At 42.5% G+C, this 14,122-nt stretch overlaps 1 protein-coding gene across 1 annotated transcript in view; it reads left to right on the forward strand.

Annotated features, from left to right (window-relative positions):
• The window catches only part of LOC122560427, a 225,201-nt gene that overhangs the window by 36,149 nt on the left and 174,930 nt on the right, over positions 1 to 14,122 (forward strand). The window contains exons 15-19 of the mRNA XM_043711060.1: positions 1,938 to 2,146; positions 6,402 to 6,505; positions 7,797 to 7,924; positions 8,041 to 8,202; positions 9,292 to 9,500. Of these exons, the coding sequence (XP_043566995.1) occupies positions 1,938 to 2,146; positions 6,402 to 6,505; positions 7,797 to 7,924; positions 8,041 to 8,202; positions 9,292 to 9,500 (812 nt within the window). The remainder of the gene's footprint in view (positions 1 to 1,937; positions 2,147 to 6,401; positions 6,506 to 7,796; positions 7,925 to 8,040; positions 8,203 to 9,291; positions 9,501 to 14,122) is intronic.

Consider the following 14,122-nt stretch of genomic DNA (forward strand, 5'->3'; position numbering starts at 1 on the left):
TGCCTCGTGCCATTCTGAATTTGGAATTCATTTCCTGGGAACCACCTATGCTTCAAGTTGGTTTGTGCAAGCTGTTCTTTCTACATTGACCAGTATCTGCCACTAGATGGAGCTTGATGAATTAAAATCACATACAAATTTCATTATTTTTATTACTCATTCGTGAGGGTGTCACTAGTTAGGCCAGCATTTATTGCCCATTGCTGCAGTGTGACTACCTCTCAGAATGTGCTATTTCTTGGCCTCGACATCAGCTACTGCTCAAGCTCTGAAACATGGAGCTCAAACCTCTGCAGCTGCTGAAGATGCACTGGTCTATATCACATGGGCATGACGTTGATTCCTCATAGTCCACAGATTGAGCATTTTGCTTCACTGAGTTGCCCTTCCGTACCTTAATCCCACTTTGGTGTGATTTTCTATTGACTTATTTTTCTTGTGTTTGGTTGTTTTAAAAACTTACATTTTTCAAAATCAGATGAAGCACAGTACTTCACAGCAACTGGTCACTAAGGAACATCTCTTCCTCCTTTTACTAAACTACTACATTTTCCAAAATTTAATGACAATGAGACACAACACACAACAGCAACTGCTCATAAAGGACCATCCCTTCCTGCTTTCACTGAGCCACCCACTCAGCAGGCTTAACTTCTTGCAATAAACCTTACCTACAGCCCTCCTTCCCCCACTTCGCACCAAAATTCCCTGAGCACTCACTGTGTCTCATCTCACTCCAGTCTCTGGTCTGATACTGCCCTCTTATCTTATGAGGATAGGTTGGTCTGTTATCCACTGGAGTATATATAAAGAGAGGTGATCTTATTGAAACACATGTGATCCCAAGGGGACTACACAGGCTGGCTAATGAAGGGATGTTTCCCCTTGTGGGAGAGACAAGAAGTAGTGGCCACAGTTCAAAATAAAACATCACCCACTTAAATCAGAATTGAAGAGGATTTGTTTTGTCCCAGATGTTAGAGAATTTTAGGAACCTTCTCTCCGAGAGATTGGTGGAGACAGGTCATTGAAAGGGGAGGTAGGTTCTTTATTACAATCGAGTCAATGATTATTGAGGATTGGCAGGGATACAGAATACTCCAGTGAAACATAACGGGGTTAGTGTGCTGGAAATCAAATAGGAGTCACTACAATAGGTACAACTTTTAATAAGTATTCAGAATTCCCCAATTTATCTGTCTTTGATCCAGTTGTTAGAAAGGACAGAGTACCTTTCTGTACTTAACAAGAGTAGCTATTTATTACAAATAAATTGATTGCAGCTCCAGTTAAACAAGTATCAACCATTAGCATATTATGTCACAGCTTATAGCAACTGTCGAAGGAAAAATAAACTGTTTTCTTCAGGCTTAAAGTAGTTTTTACTGCAGAGACCAGAGAAAGCTCCTGATGCTGTGTAGGTTCTGGTGGCTTTTCCTTATCTTGTACACAGCCACAAGCTGTTCAGCTCCCTGGGATTGAATCAATTATGCATCTTACCGAATGCCAGAGAAGGAAAGAAGGGCCTTCTAGTATGCTGCTGTTTCTCATTCTTCTAGTACAGCTAACTTTGGATCTTACTTATCATCCCTTCGGCCACGTTCCACTGGAGTTAACACTGCAACGCACGGCAATAAACAAGGTCATTGATATTCAAACTCTCACATGTTACCTGGTCTCAGTGCGGACGTTAAGAAAAAGGCTGATGTTGGATTCCAACATACCAGTAATGCCAAAGTGATCGTGCAATGGTTAAGTTGCAACCATCACAACCTCCAGCAATTTTTCTATCAACAGATAACCTTAAGTAACTAACATGCTCTGAATCTGCATAGGGTTGAGAGCTATCAGGAAACCGGCTTGAACATTTTTCAGTTTTTTTTCCCATCTGAAAAATCCACAAATAATTAATACAATTGACCACACTTTCATTTCAGATGAATGTTACAGCGTTTCAAAATGGAACAATAAGACACTTGATGCTGAGCAAGATCATGAAGTTGTTGGAACCGTTCTTTCCAAAGCTTAACACCAGCGACTACGTCGACTTGTTCCAGAGGAAATTATTTCTGCTGTTGCCTAGTATCACAGAAAAGGAGCTTGCCACCATACCCACCAACATAAGCTGTGAATCATATCAAGCAATGTAAGTATACAATGTTCCGAATGGCAAACATAGACTGGGACTGCCAAAGTGTTAAGAGTTTAGATGGAGAGGAATTTGTTCAGTGTGCACAAAAAATTTTTCTGATTCAGTATGTGGATGTACCTACTAGAGAAGGTGTAAACCTTGACCTACTCTTGGGAAATAAGGCAGGGCAGGTGACTGAGGTGTCAGTGAGGGAGCACTTTAGGGCCAGCGACCATCATTCCATTAGATTTAAAGTAGTGATGGAAATGGATAGACCAGATCTAAAAGTTGAATTTCTAAATTAGAAGATGGCTAATTTTGACGGTATTAGGCAAGAATTTTCAACAGCTGTTTGGGAGTAGATATTCGCAGATAAAGGGCCAGCTGGAAAATGGGAAGCCTTCAGAAATGAGATAACGAGAGCTCAAGAGACAATATATTTCTGTTAGGGTGAAAAGAAAGGCTAGTAGGTATAGGGAATTCTGGATGACTAAAGAAATTGAGGGTTTGGTTAAGGAAAAGAAGGAAACATATGTCAGGTATAGACAGGGTAGATCGAGTGAATCCTTAGAGTATAAAGGCAGTAGGAGTATACTTGAGAGGGAAATCAGGAGGGCAAAAAGGGGACGTGAGATAGCTTTGGCAAATAGAGTTAAAGAGAATCTAAAGTTTTTTACAAATACATTAAGAACAAAAGGGTAACTAGGGAGAGAATAGGGGCCCTCAAAGATCAGCAAGGCAACCTTTATGTGGAGCCGCAGAAAATGAGGGAGATACTAAATGAGTACTTTGCATCAGTGGAAAAGGACATGGAAGATATAGAATGTAGGGAAACAGATGGTGACATCTTGCAAAATGTCCATATCACAGAGGAGGAAGTGCTGGATGTATTAAAACACATAAAAGTGGATAAATCCCCAGAACCTGATCAGGTTTACCCTAGAACTCTGTGAGAAGCTAGGGAAGTGATTGCTGGGCCTCTTGCTGAGATATTTGTATCATGGATAGTCACAGGTGAGGTGCCAGAAGACTGGAGGTTGGCTAACGTGGTGCCATTGTTTAAGAAGGATGGTAAAGACAAACCAGGGAACTATAGACCAGTGAGCCTGACATCGGTGGTGGGCAAGTTGTTGGAGGGAATCCTGAGGGGCAGGATGTACATGTATTTGGAAAGGCAAGGACTAATTAGGCTTTGTGCATGGAAAATCATGTCTCACAAACTTGATTGAGTTTTTTGAAGAAGTAACAAGGAGGATTGATGAGGGCAAAGCAGTGGACGTGATCTATATGGACTTCAGTAAGGCGTTCGACAAGGTTCCCCATGGGAGACTGGTTAGCAAGGTTAGATCTCACGGAATACAGGGAGAACTAGCCATTTGGATACAGAACTGACTCAAAGGTAGAAGACAGAGGGTGGTGGTGGCGGGTTGTTTTTCGGACTGGGGACCTGTGACCAGTGGAGTGCCACAAGGATCAGTGCTGGGTCCGCTACTTTTCATCATTTATATTAATAATTTGGATGTGAGCATAAGAGACATAGTTAGCAAGTTTGCAGATGACACCAAAATTAGAGGTGTAGTGGACAGCAAAGAAGGTTACCTCAGATTACAACAGGATCTTGATCAGATGAAGTGGCAGATGGAGTTTAACTTAGATAAATGCGAGGTGCTGCATTTTGGGAAAGCAAATTTTAGCAGGACTTATACACTTAATGGTAAGGTCCTAGGGAGTGTTGGTGAACAAAGAGACCTTGAAGTGCAGGTTCATACCTTCTTGAAAGTGGCGTCACACATGGATAGGATAGTGAAGAAGGCGTTTTGTATGCTTTCCTTTATTGATCAGAGTATTGCATACAGGAGTTGGGAGGTCATGTTGCGGCTGTACAGGACATTGGTTAGGCCACTGTTGGAATATTGGGTGCAGTTCTGTTCTCCTTCCTATTGGAAGGGTGTTGTGAAACTTGAAAGGGTTCAGAAAAGATTTACAAGGATGTTGCCAGGGTTGGAGGATTTGAGCAATGGGGAGAGGTTGAATAGGCTGGGGTTGTTTTCCCTGGAGGGTCGGAGGCTGAGGGGTGACCTTATAGAGGTCTACAAAATTATGAAGGGCATGGATAGGATAAATAGACAAAGTCTCTTCCCTTGGGTGGAGGAGTCCAGAACTAGAGGGCATAGGTTTAGGGTGAGAGAGGAAAGATATAAATGAGACCAAATGGGCACCTTTTTCACACAGAGGGTGGTACGTGTATGGAATGAGTTGCCAGAGGATGTGGTGGAGGCTAGTACAATTGGAACATTTAAAATGCATCTGGATGGGTGTATAAATAAGAAGCATTTGGAGGGATATGGTGCTGACAGGTGGGACTAGATTGGGTTGAGGTATCTGGTCGGCGTGGACAGGTTGGATCTAAGGGTTTGTTTCCATGCTGTACATCTCTATGACTCTATGACTGCGAACAGACAAGAAGGTTGAATTATTGGGCGGCATGGTGGCACAGTGGTTAGCACTGCTGCCTCACAGCGCCAGAGACCCGGGTTCAATTCCTGCCTCAGGCGACTGACTGTGTGGAGTTTGCACATTCTCCCCGTGTCTGCGTGGGTTTCCTCTGGGTGCTCCGGTTTCCTCCCACAGTCCAAAGATGTGCAGGTCAGGTGAATTGGCCATGCCAAATTGCCCATAGTGTTAGGTAAGGGGTAAATGTATGGGTGGGTTGCGCTTCGGCGGGGCAGTGTGGACTTGTTGGGCCGAAGGGCCTGTTTCCACACTGTAAGTAATCTAATCTAATCTAATCTATTCTACCTCTGTCAGTATCCACTGATGCTTAATAGCATAGATCCGACTCTTGACAAAATGTCGCAGGGAATGTTTGCCCCAAGATTAGATTCCCTACAGTGTGGAAACAGGCCCTTCGACCCAACAAGTCTACACCGATCCTCCAAAGTGCAACCCACCCAGACCCATTCCCCTACATTTACCCCTGACTAATTCACCTAACACTATGGGCAATTTAGAATTGCCAATTCACCTAACCATCTTTGGACTGTGGGAGAAAGCCAGAGCACCCGGAGGAAACCCACTCAGACACGGGGAGAATGTGCAAACTCCACGCAGACAGTCGCCCAAGGCTGGAATTGACCCTGGGACCCTGGTGCTGTGAGGTAGCAGTGCTAACCACTGAGCCACCGTGCTGCCCCAGATGTAGAATCAAATAGACTATAAAGCATAGATGAAGGCCATTTGGCCAATGGGTCTGGTGTTGTTTATACGGGTGGGGTGGGGTGAGGTCTGGCACAGCCAGGGTGACCTGGCACAGTGTAAGGCAGCTTTTCAAACCAGTCAAGGGGATAGGCCACAGTCATGTACCTGGTCAGAGTGTTCTCAATTAGAGGGCTGTGCCCCTCCATTCCAGGGTTACGGCCAGTCCTGTGGCTCTATCGTGTCCTGTCTGGGCATTAAGGCTAGCCAGCTGGGGAGGTATGGCAGTCACCAGTCACGGATCTTGGCATTGCTCATCTGGGGATGTCCGGTTAGGTCTCTCAAGGGATTGAGCCACAGTCAGTGCATTGTCCAGAGTAATCAGTGGGAACGGGTTTAGGGAGGTGCACGGGAAAGAGAGTCAGCAAGTTATTCTTCAAGACTAGAAGCTGTGGAGAAAGGGGTATGACCACTGTGAAGGTGGGTAGGGGGTCGGGGGGTTTGTGCTGGAAATCAATAGCGTGGAACTGGGAAGAAAGTGGCAGCATTCACATTGAGCAGCCTGTCGAGGGATCTGTAGCACCGACCAATGTACGTGTACTAATTAACGCAAAAGTGATATTAGACCAAAAAAAAGACTCCACCTAATGGGCAATTTTAACTTGCTGAGTGGAGTGAACTGAGGGATAGGGACTGGAGTTATTGGGAGGGATGTAATATGTGCTGCTGACTTGCTCTCAGTAATTGTAGACCATCACACAGAGCCAAACCTGTCCCCACTTAGCCAGTGGCAAAATCAGATAACAAATCAATTGTAGCATTGGTCTGCTAAAGCGCTTTCAGTCTGAGAAAATGGTCCCTCCAAAGCCATACTAACTTGATTCAAAAACTGAGGTAATTGGAGAAACTCAGCAGGTCTGGCAGCATCTATGGAGAGAAAGCTGAGTTAACATTTTGGTCCAGCAACCTTTCTTCAGATTTCAAGCATTCTTTGACTTTTGTTTACGTGCCAAATTAAATGTTTGAGTACGATAACCAATGATGACAGAAGTTCGTTTCTCCTTAATTTTTATAGCATTCAAGGTCTGAGTGATTTGTATCTAAATCTATCTGAGCCACAGCAGAGACAGATCTACACCTTCAGCAAAAATTTCTTGTCCTTTCAGATTAACTTTGCAGGTAATGTACATGTCGTTTCAATGATAATAGAGTTTTCTATTTGAACACCAAATGAAGCATGTGATAAAAAAAATTAAACAATTGCAGAATAGGTGATAATATTTGAGAGACAGGTCAGACCACACATTGGAGCTCCTGTGGTGAGCTACTGCAATGTAATGTTTATCTGTGATTTGTTTATCTGACTGTAATGTTTATCCGTTCAACTCTGTCTTAATTCTAACTTTTACTATGAATCATTGTAAATGAATCATAGGTAATGCAAATTATTTTTAATTCCTCTTTTTGTATCTAAAATTTGTACCTAGGTACTTTGTACCTAAGATGGCACCATTAGAGGCGACATTATAAACTTTTCATTTTACTCCTGTACATCTGTACTTCAGTACATGTGACAGTAAAGGATATTCTATTCTATTTAATGATGCATGTCACTTTTAAACAGGATTAAGGACATGGGACAAGTACTTTCAACCCTCTAAGATTGTCTCAGTAATATTATATGGGTGGCACGGTGGCACAGTGGTTAGTACTGCTGTCTCACAGTGCCACAGACCTGGGTTCAATTCCTGCCTCAGGCAACCGTCAGTGTGGCATTTGCACATTCTCCCCGTGTCTGCGTGGGATTCCTCCCGGTGCTCTGGTTTCCTCCCAGAGTCCAAAAATGTGCAGGTTAGGTGAATTGGCCATGCTAAATAGCCCATAGTGTTAGATGCTATCCCACAAAGGATAGCATACCACTTACTGATGAAGTGCTTTTGCCTGAAACATCGGTTTTCCTGCTCCTCGGATGCTGCCTGACCTGCTGTGCTTTTCCAGTATCACTCTAATCTAGACTACCACTTATCTTTGGTCACTTATTTAGTTTTTTGAATGTTTTCAATTTTTTTTACTCTTTTTGTGCGAAATGTCATTACCAAAGGCATAATATTTATTGCCATCAAGTAGGTGGCAGTGACTCTGACCTTGTGCTGAGTCTGATAGCCATGATGGGCTGACATTATTGACCCGATTTTGTCAGGTATCTCACCCTTCATCAAAAATATTGGCATTGCATTCCCCGTTGAACAGGAATGGAGAAGGTAATTGATCTGATTTTTTTTAGCTGATTGCTGGTTGGCATCCCCTCATAGATTGTCTTAAAACAAGCAGATGTGAAATTGAATCTGTAGCACTGAGAGAACCATTTCAATTGAGGGAATTACAGAATCCTCCCTTTACGTTCTGTAATTGTTCAAGGGATTTCCTTCTGTAGATTTGTCCGTTAACAATGTTGATTTTTGCCTTGTAGGTTCCAAAGGAATTCCATGTTCTTCCGACATGGCTGGAACCCGTGACTGGCTACAGAAGAACTTTTATAAATTCATTGCCCACGTTTCCTCCATAGATTTACTGCAGTTGAACAAGAACTTGTCTGTAGTACGTTGTTTATACTTTACCATACGCTGTACAGTTTTCAGAGATAGGACATCAACACATTATTTTCAATTCTGTGAACTTATTGTTTTTAAAATACTGGCTTTTGCTTTCTGTAGCATGAAATATTGGAACTACTGAATACACCTGAACTCTCTGGACTGGCTGTAAAGTCACTGAATAACACATCTCACATCAAAATGATCATTGATGCCCTTGGTAATAGAAGCTTCACTGAACTGGTCACCTTTATTACCCAATTTGTGAATGAGACACAAGTGGTAAGAAACTTTTCCTTTTGTCTACCTTTTGACTACCTTTTTCATTTTCAAACTCCTTCTATTGCAGGTAATAGTGTTTGAGTGTTGGATGAACCGGGTTTGGTGATGCAGCAATCTCAGGATCAGCCTAATACTTCAGGTTCAAGTGCCACCACAGTAGTGGTGTATTTTAAAAATAGTGAATTAATTTGGAATATTAAATGCATTTTACATTGCAACTAACATTAGCATGAGCAGTGACCATACATTGGGCAGAGTTTGTCACTGTATAAAGTGGGTGGTTGTGAGGTAGTGTGTATTTTCACAGCTCTCTTCAATTTCCATTGAAGACATGAAATAAAAATGGCTAGGGTTGTAAAATAGCTTGCCAAATTGTTGTTATTTGCTTTACATTATTACTAAAAGCCTATGCTAGTTTGTGTTGGTAACTGCTCTGTGTAGCAATAGCAGGACCTACAGCAACAAAGGAAAGGACAGAATGTTGCCCAATTCCATTATCCAAGGAAGTCTTACAGGTTTTGATTCTTAGTTTACTAGTTAACACTTATGGGAATAGTAAAAAAGAGCTTACCTATTCTGCAATTATATTTAGTGGGATGGAAATAAGATGTACTTTGCTAAAATGTTGGAAATATCAAAGCAGATTGATCCTTTTTGTCTGATGGGATTAATTACAGATTGTTTAGCCTTTATGGGGTGGCACGATGGCTCAGTGTCTCACAGAGTGCTAGGGACCTGGGTACAATTTGAACCATAGGTGTCTGGCTGCCTGGAGATTATACATTCTTCCTGTGTCCATGTGGGTTTCCTCCCAAAGTTCATAGAGTCCAGGAATGTGGAGGCGAGGTGGATTAGCCAAGGGGAATGCAGGGTAACAGGGATAGGGTAGAGGGTGGGATTCTCTTCAGAGGGTCGGTGTTGATTCATTGGGCTGAACAGCCTGCCTTCCTGACAGTAGACATTCTTTGATTCAGTGAAATCAATGAATTGTGGTTGACTGGAACTCTGAAGGTGAACTGCAATTTTCAGTATATTTTTCATTTAACTTGCGATGGTGTCGTTAATTAATCAGCATTTCTTTTGTTCCAGATGAACATTAAAGCCATCAAAAGCACAGCAATAAGGGACATATTGCTGAATGGGATTATGCAGCTATTGAGACCCCAGTTTGTGAGATTTAATACCACAGATTACGTTGAGTGGTTCCAGAAAAGATTACAATTGCTGCTGCCCAGTATCACAGCCGAGGAGCTGGCCTCTATACCCACTAATATATCATGTGAATCGTATCGAGCCATGTGAGTACATTATACAAGGTTTATTGATGGATTATTTTAGTTTGGTAACTAAAAGACAACACAGTGTGTTTGTTTAAACCAGTTTGAATGTGGTTCTTTGTGCATCACATTCAATTAATGTTTTTAGATCTTGTTTTTATTTCATTATCTGGTTTATCTATGTGGAAAGAATCTCGGCTGCAGAGTTGGGCTCAATATGCAGGCACCCAGATGTGATAGAATTAGCAGGGTAGTGGCTGGGTGGTGCCCATCCTATTTTGGGAGAGACAATAATGTTACATTGCCACCCATGTGCCAGAAGCATGTGGTGTGGGCAGATAATTGCATTAAGTAATAAGACTGATTTAGTGCCAGATCTGCAATTCAGAAAATGGCTGAACATGTATTCAGTTGCACCAAGGACTCTGACCCCCAGCCCCCACCTCGCCTCCAAACTACCTCTGTACTCATACTCTAAAGATTCCTTCAAGGAACCGTTCGGGTTGAGCTGCTTTTGACTTCTTGCTGTTGCAGTGAATGAAAGTACAATGCTGTTGGAGGAACTCAAAGGAGTTATTGCAATAAGTAGGGAGTAGTATTTTACAAACTGAAAATTCAGAAGGGCTTTAACCAGATAGCTTGCTCACTAGCATGGAGACCATAACTGCAGTCCCTTTTGGGCTAAAACATGAATGGAAGATGGAGCAAAGGCAGCAGAGAACACAGGAACAGAGAATAGTTTGCAGAGCATGGACTAGGGGCAGCACTCTCAACAGAATGAGGGACAGTGGCTCAGTGGTTAGTGCTGCTGCCTTACAGCTCCAGGGACCCGTGTTCAATTCCAGCCTTAGGCGACTGGCTGTGTGCAGTTTGCATGTTCTTCCCGTGTCCGAGTGGGTTTCCTCCCACAGTCCAAAGATGTGCAGATTAGATGGATTGGCCATGGTAAAAACCCTATGTCGTGTTACATGGATGGGGTGTGGGTCAGTCTGGGTAGAATGCTCATCAGAGGGTTGATACAAACTTGATGTGCTGAATGGCCTCTTTCTGAACTGCAAGGATTCTATTAATGTTTTCCCCATCCAAGGTCTTCAAAGAGCACTTCTTTTATCTGCAGTGATGCCTGTGCCGCACCAAGGAGTTGGTCACTGAATTGTGTCCATTACTTAACTGAACACACAGAGCAAGATGAGGGTGGTACTGTCAGTGGAAATCTAAGTCACAATACCCAATAATTTCTATGCCTCAAAATCCTTCCAAACTGGCACCAGGAGCATTACTCGTTATCTCTCACTTTTTAATGGAGTGTGACATTAAGGGGGTCACCAGGCTTGTTGTGGCAACTGCTCTGCCTAAGACAATACGAAACTACAAAAAGTTGTGAACACAGCCCAGTCAATCACACAAGACAACCACCTATCCAAAGACTGCACCTATACTTCTCAATGCTGTGAAAAGGCAGTCAACATTATCAAAGACCCCTCCCAGCCCGGTTATAAGCTTTTCCAATGTCTTCCATCAGGCAGAAGATACAAAAGCTTAAACATACATACCAACAAGAACAGCTTCTTCCCTGCTGTTATTAGACTGCTGAATGGACCTCCCAAATTTCAAATTTAATGCTGATCCTGCTTTTTGGGCACTTTTTTTGCAGCTGTAACATTGTATTTCTCGCTCTGTTCAATCACCCTCTGATCATTGTATGGTTTGAACTGCCTGCACAATTTGCAATACAAAACTTTTCACTGTATCTAGGTATATGTGATAATAATAAACCAAATCAAATCAAATCATGGAGGCATTATACTCCAGGAGGAGGAACTACATAAGTAGGGAGAAACAAGTACATGACAGTTCCAGAATAGAAGGAATCCTGATGGTGTCGAAAGCTATTAAATAAAAACACTTGGCTGTGTTCACTTATTTCAATGAGATTTCAATGAACACACAGTTGATGCGCCATTGTGCAGATCATACTGGTGCATTTCCTTGATTTTGACAGCACGCACTAGGTGTTTATTTCGTATCGGTCAGCTGTTACTACCATTTTAAATCAGAGACTTATTGGCAAACACAAAGGATACACACTCCACATGTAACTCACAGAACTGCTCTGCAACTCAACCACACTTGGACAACACATCTGCGAAACCAGTGCTGTGACCATGAATGTCATGGGACAGGCCACAGGTATTCTCAAGCAGTGGTTCTGCTGGCTGAGGAATCTCTGAGGGAGAAACTTCCAAAACTCATTACAGCATACCTGTAAAGTGCATTGCTTCGCTATGACAGACTGTCATGAAATTGCGAAGCTTGTTACCCTATTGTCACATTCCTGATGAAGGGCTTATGTCCAAAACGTCGACACCCCTGCTCCTTAGATGCTGCCTGACTTGCTGTGCTTTTCTAGTGCCACACTTTTCGACTCTATTTTGATGACAACCTCAGCTGCAGGATGAAGATCAAGAGGAAAGGGAGGCAGGATCAAGGTTGGCCTTCGATGACTGTGGTAGGACCTCAATGGACCTTGCCCACAGAGTGGAGTGCTGATCTTCCCATGGCTACCATGTCAAGGCAAATGTCAGGATTGTGCAGGGTAGCTCTGGATTGACAGCGCTTGTCTGAATGCATGGTGACCTTTTAAAGATGGCACTGGTGCAAGCAATGCCAGCCAATTCTGGGATATGCTGGCAGAGGCCGAATTGACAGCGACAGTGGTTTCTCTGGCACGCCTGCCCATACACTATTTGTGTGTGCTGACATTTCCCGTACCAATGTTTGCTTGTCATTTGTCAATGAACTGAGTTGCTTTGTCCTGAATGATGTCAAGCTTTTTGAGTGTTGTTGGAGTTGCACTAATCCAGACAAGTGGGGAGTATTCCAACACACTCCTGAGTTGTGCCTTACTGATGGCAGGTAAACTTTTGGAGAGTCAAGGGTGAGTTGCTTACTGTGGAATTTTTAGCCTTTGCTCTTCATATTGTTGCCGACATTTGTTTTTGGCCTTTTATTCCAATAAAGTATGTTTTGAAAGAGGACACCAACAGAGACAGTTGATTGCTGCTGTAAATTATGTGGATAACTGGCAAAACTGCTTTGTGAAGTCAATGGAAGGAGTTAGACAAATTTCAAACAGAGGGGAGAGCAACTTGGGATAATGAGGAAACTGTCATTTTCCCCAGACCACCAAGCTCCTGACAGAGAGGCACTTCTTACAGACATTTTTGTGTTTCCCCCTTCCAAGAATATCCAGAAAAAAAAAGAGTTAAGAGAGAGCTTCCAGCAGCAGTCTCTGTGCTATTATTAGGCTGCTGTGGATTAGAGTACATCCAGTATGCTGCTGTTGATGTCACAATTTTAAAAACCACCGGTAAGACCCCTGCAACACAGGTAAAGAAAGGAATAAATGTATTACTCCAAGTGCTACAAACCTGTTAAAAAGAGAATCAGTACAAAGGAACTGCAACACTTAATCTCAAAAGAGGTCAGAAGCCACACAACACCAGGTTATAGTCCAACATGTTTATTTGAAATCACAAGGTTTTGGAGCGCTGCTCCTTCGTCAGGTGAAGTGAAGAGAAGCAGACAGACACATAATTTATAGGCAGAGATCAAAATATTGTACAAATGGTGTGAATAGTCAGGCTGACGAATAAGTCTGTGCGTGTGATCCAAAGTGTCAGATGGTGTGGGCATAGTGTCAACAGCTGAATAACAAGCAAAGGGATCTCCTATAGTCTGATTAATTGAGACAGAGAGATGATAACAAAAAATTAAAAATAAGGTGATGCTGGAAACAAACCAAAAAGCTGGAATACAATGTCAAGTATAAGAGTCACATGCCAAGGGTCTAGCCAAAGTTACAAGTAATCCAAAACTGTACAAACTAATTAAGGTAGAGAGACCATAACAGGTTATCAAGGTGCTGATGTTAGAACAGGCACCTCCACATTTTAAAGAGGTGACACAGTTCTCTCAATGTCTTTGTTGGCAGATAAGATCCCCATCTCTTCCATTAAGTACATTGCCTCCACTGACTTTTGCTAGACTTAACAATTGAGGAGAAAATCTATGAGGGTGTGACCAGGAGAAATTCTATTACAGATGACATAACAATTACAGAAACAAGGCTCAGGGATGGGCAGCTTAATGTTCCAGGATACAAATGCTACAGGAATGATAGAAAGGGAGGCAAGAGAGAAGGGGGAGTTGTATTTTTAAAAGGGATAGCAATACAGCTGTGCTGAGTCAGGATATTCTGGAAATACATCCAGGGAAGTTATTTGGGTGGAACTGAGAAATAAGAAAGGGATGATCACCTTATTGGGATTGTATTATAGACCCCTCAATAGTCAGAGGGAAATTGAGAAACAAACTTGTAAGGAGATCTCAGCGATCTGTAAGAACAATAGGGTGGTTATGGTAGGGGATTTTAACTTTTCAAACATAGACTGGCACTGCCATAGTTTTAAGGGTTTAGATGGAGAGGAATTTCTTAAGTGTGTACAAGAAAACCTTATGATTCAGTATGTGGATGTATCTACTAGAGAAGGTGCAAAACTTGACCTACTCTTGGGAAATACAGCAGGGCAGGTGACTGAGGTGTCAGTGGGGGAGCACTTTGGGACCAGTGACCATAATTC

The sequence above is a fragment of the Chiloscyllium plagiosum genome, chromosome 21, assembly GCF_004010195.1.
Source record: "Chiloscyllium plagiosum isolate BGI_BamShark_2017 chromosome 21, ASM401019v2, whole genome shotgun sequence".
Classification (NCBI taxonomy): domain Eukaryota; kingdom Metazoa; phylum Chordata; class Chondrichthyes; order Orectolobiformes; family Hemiscylliidae; genus Chiloscyllium; species Chiloscyllium plagiosum.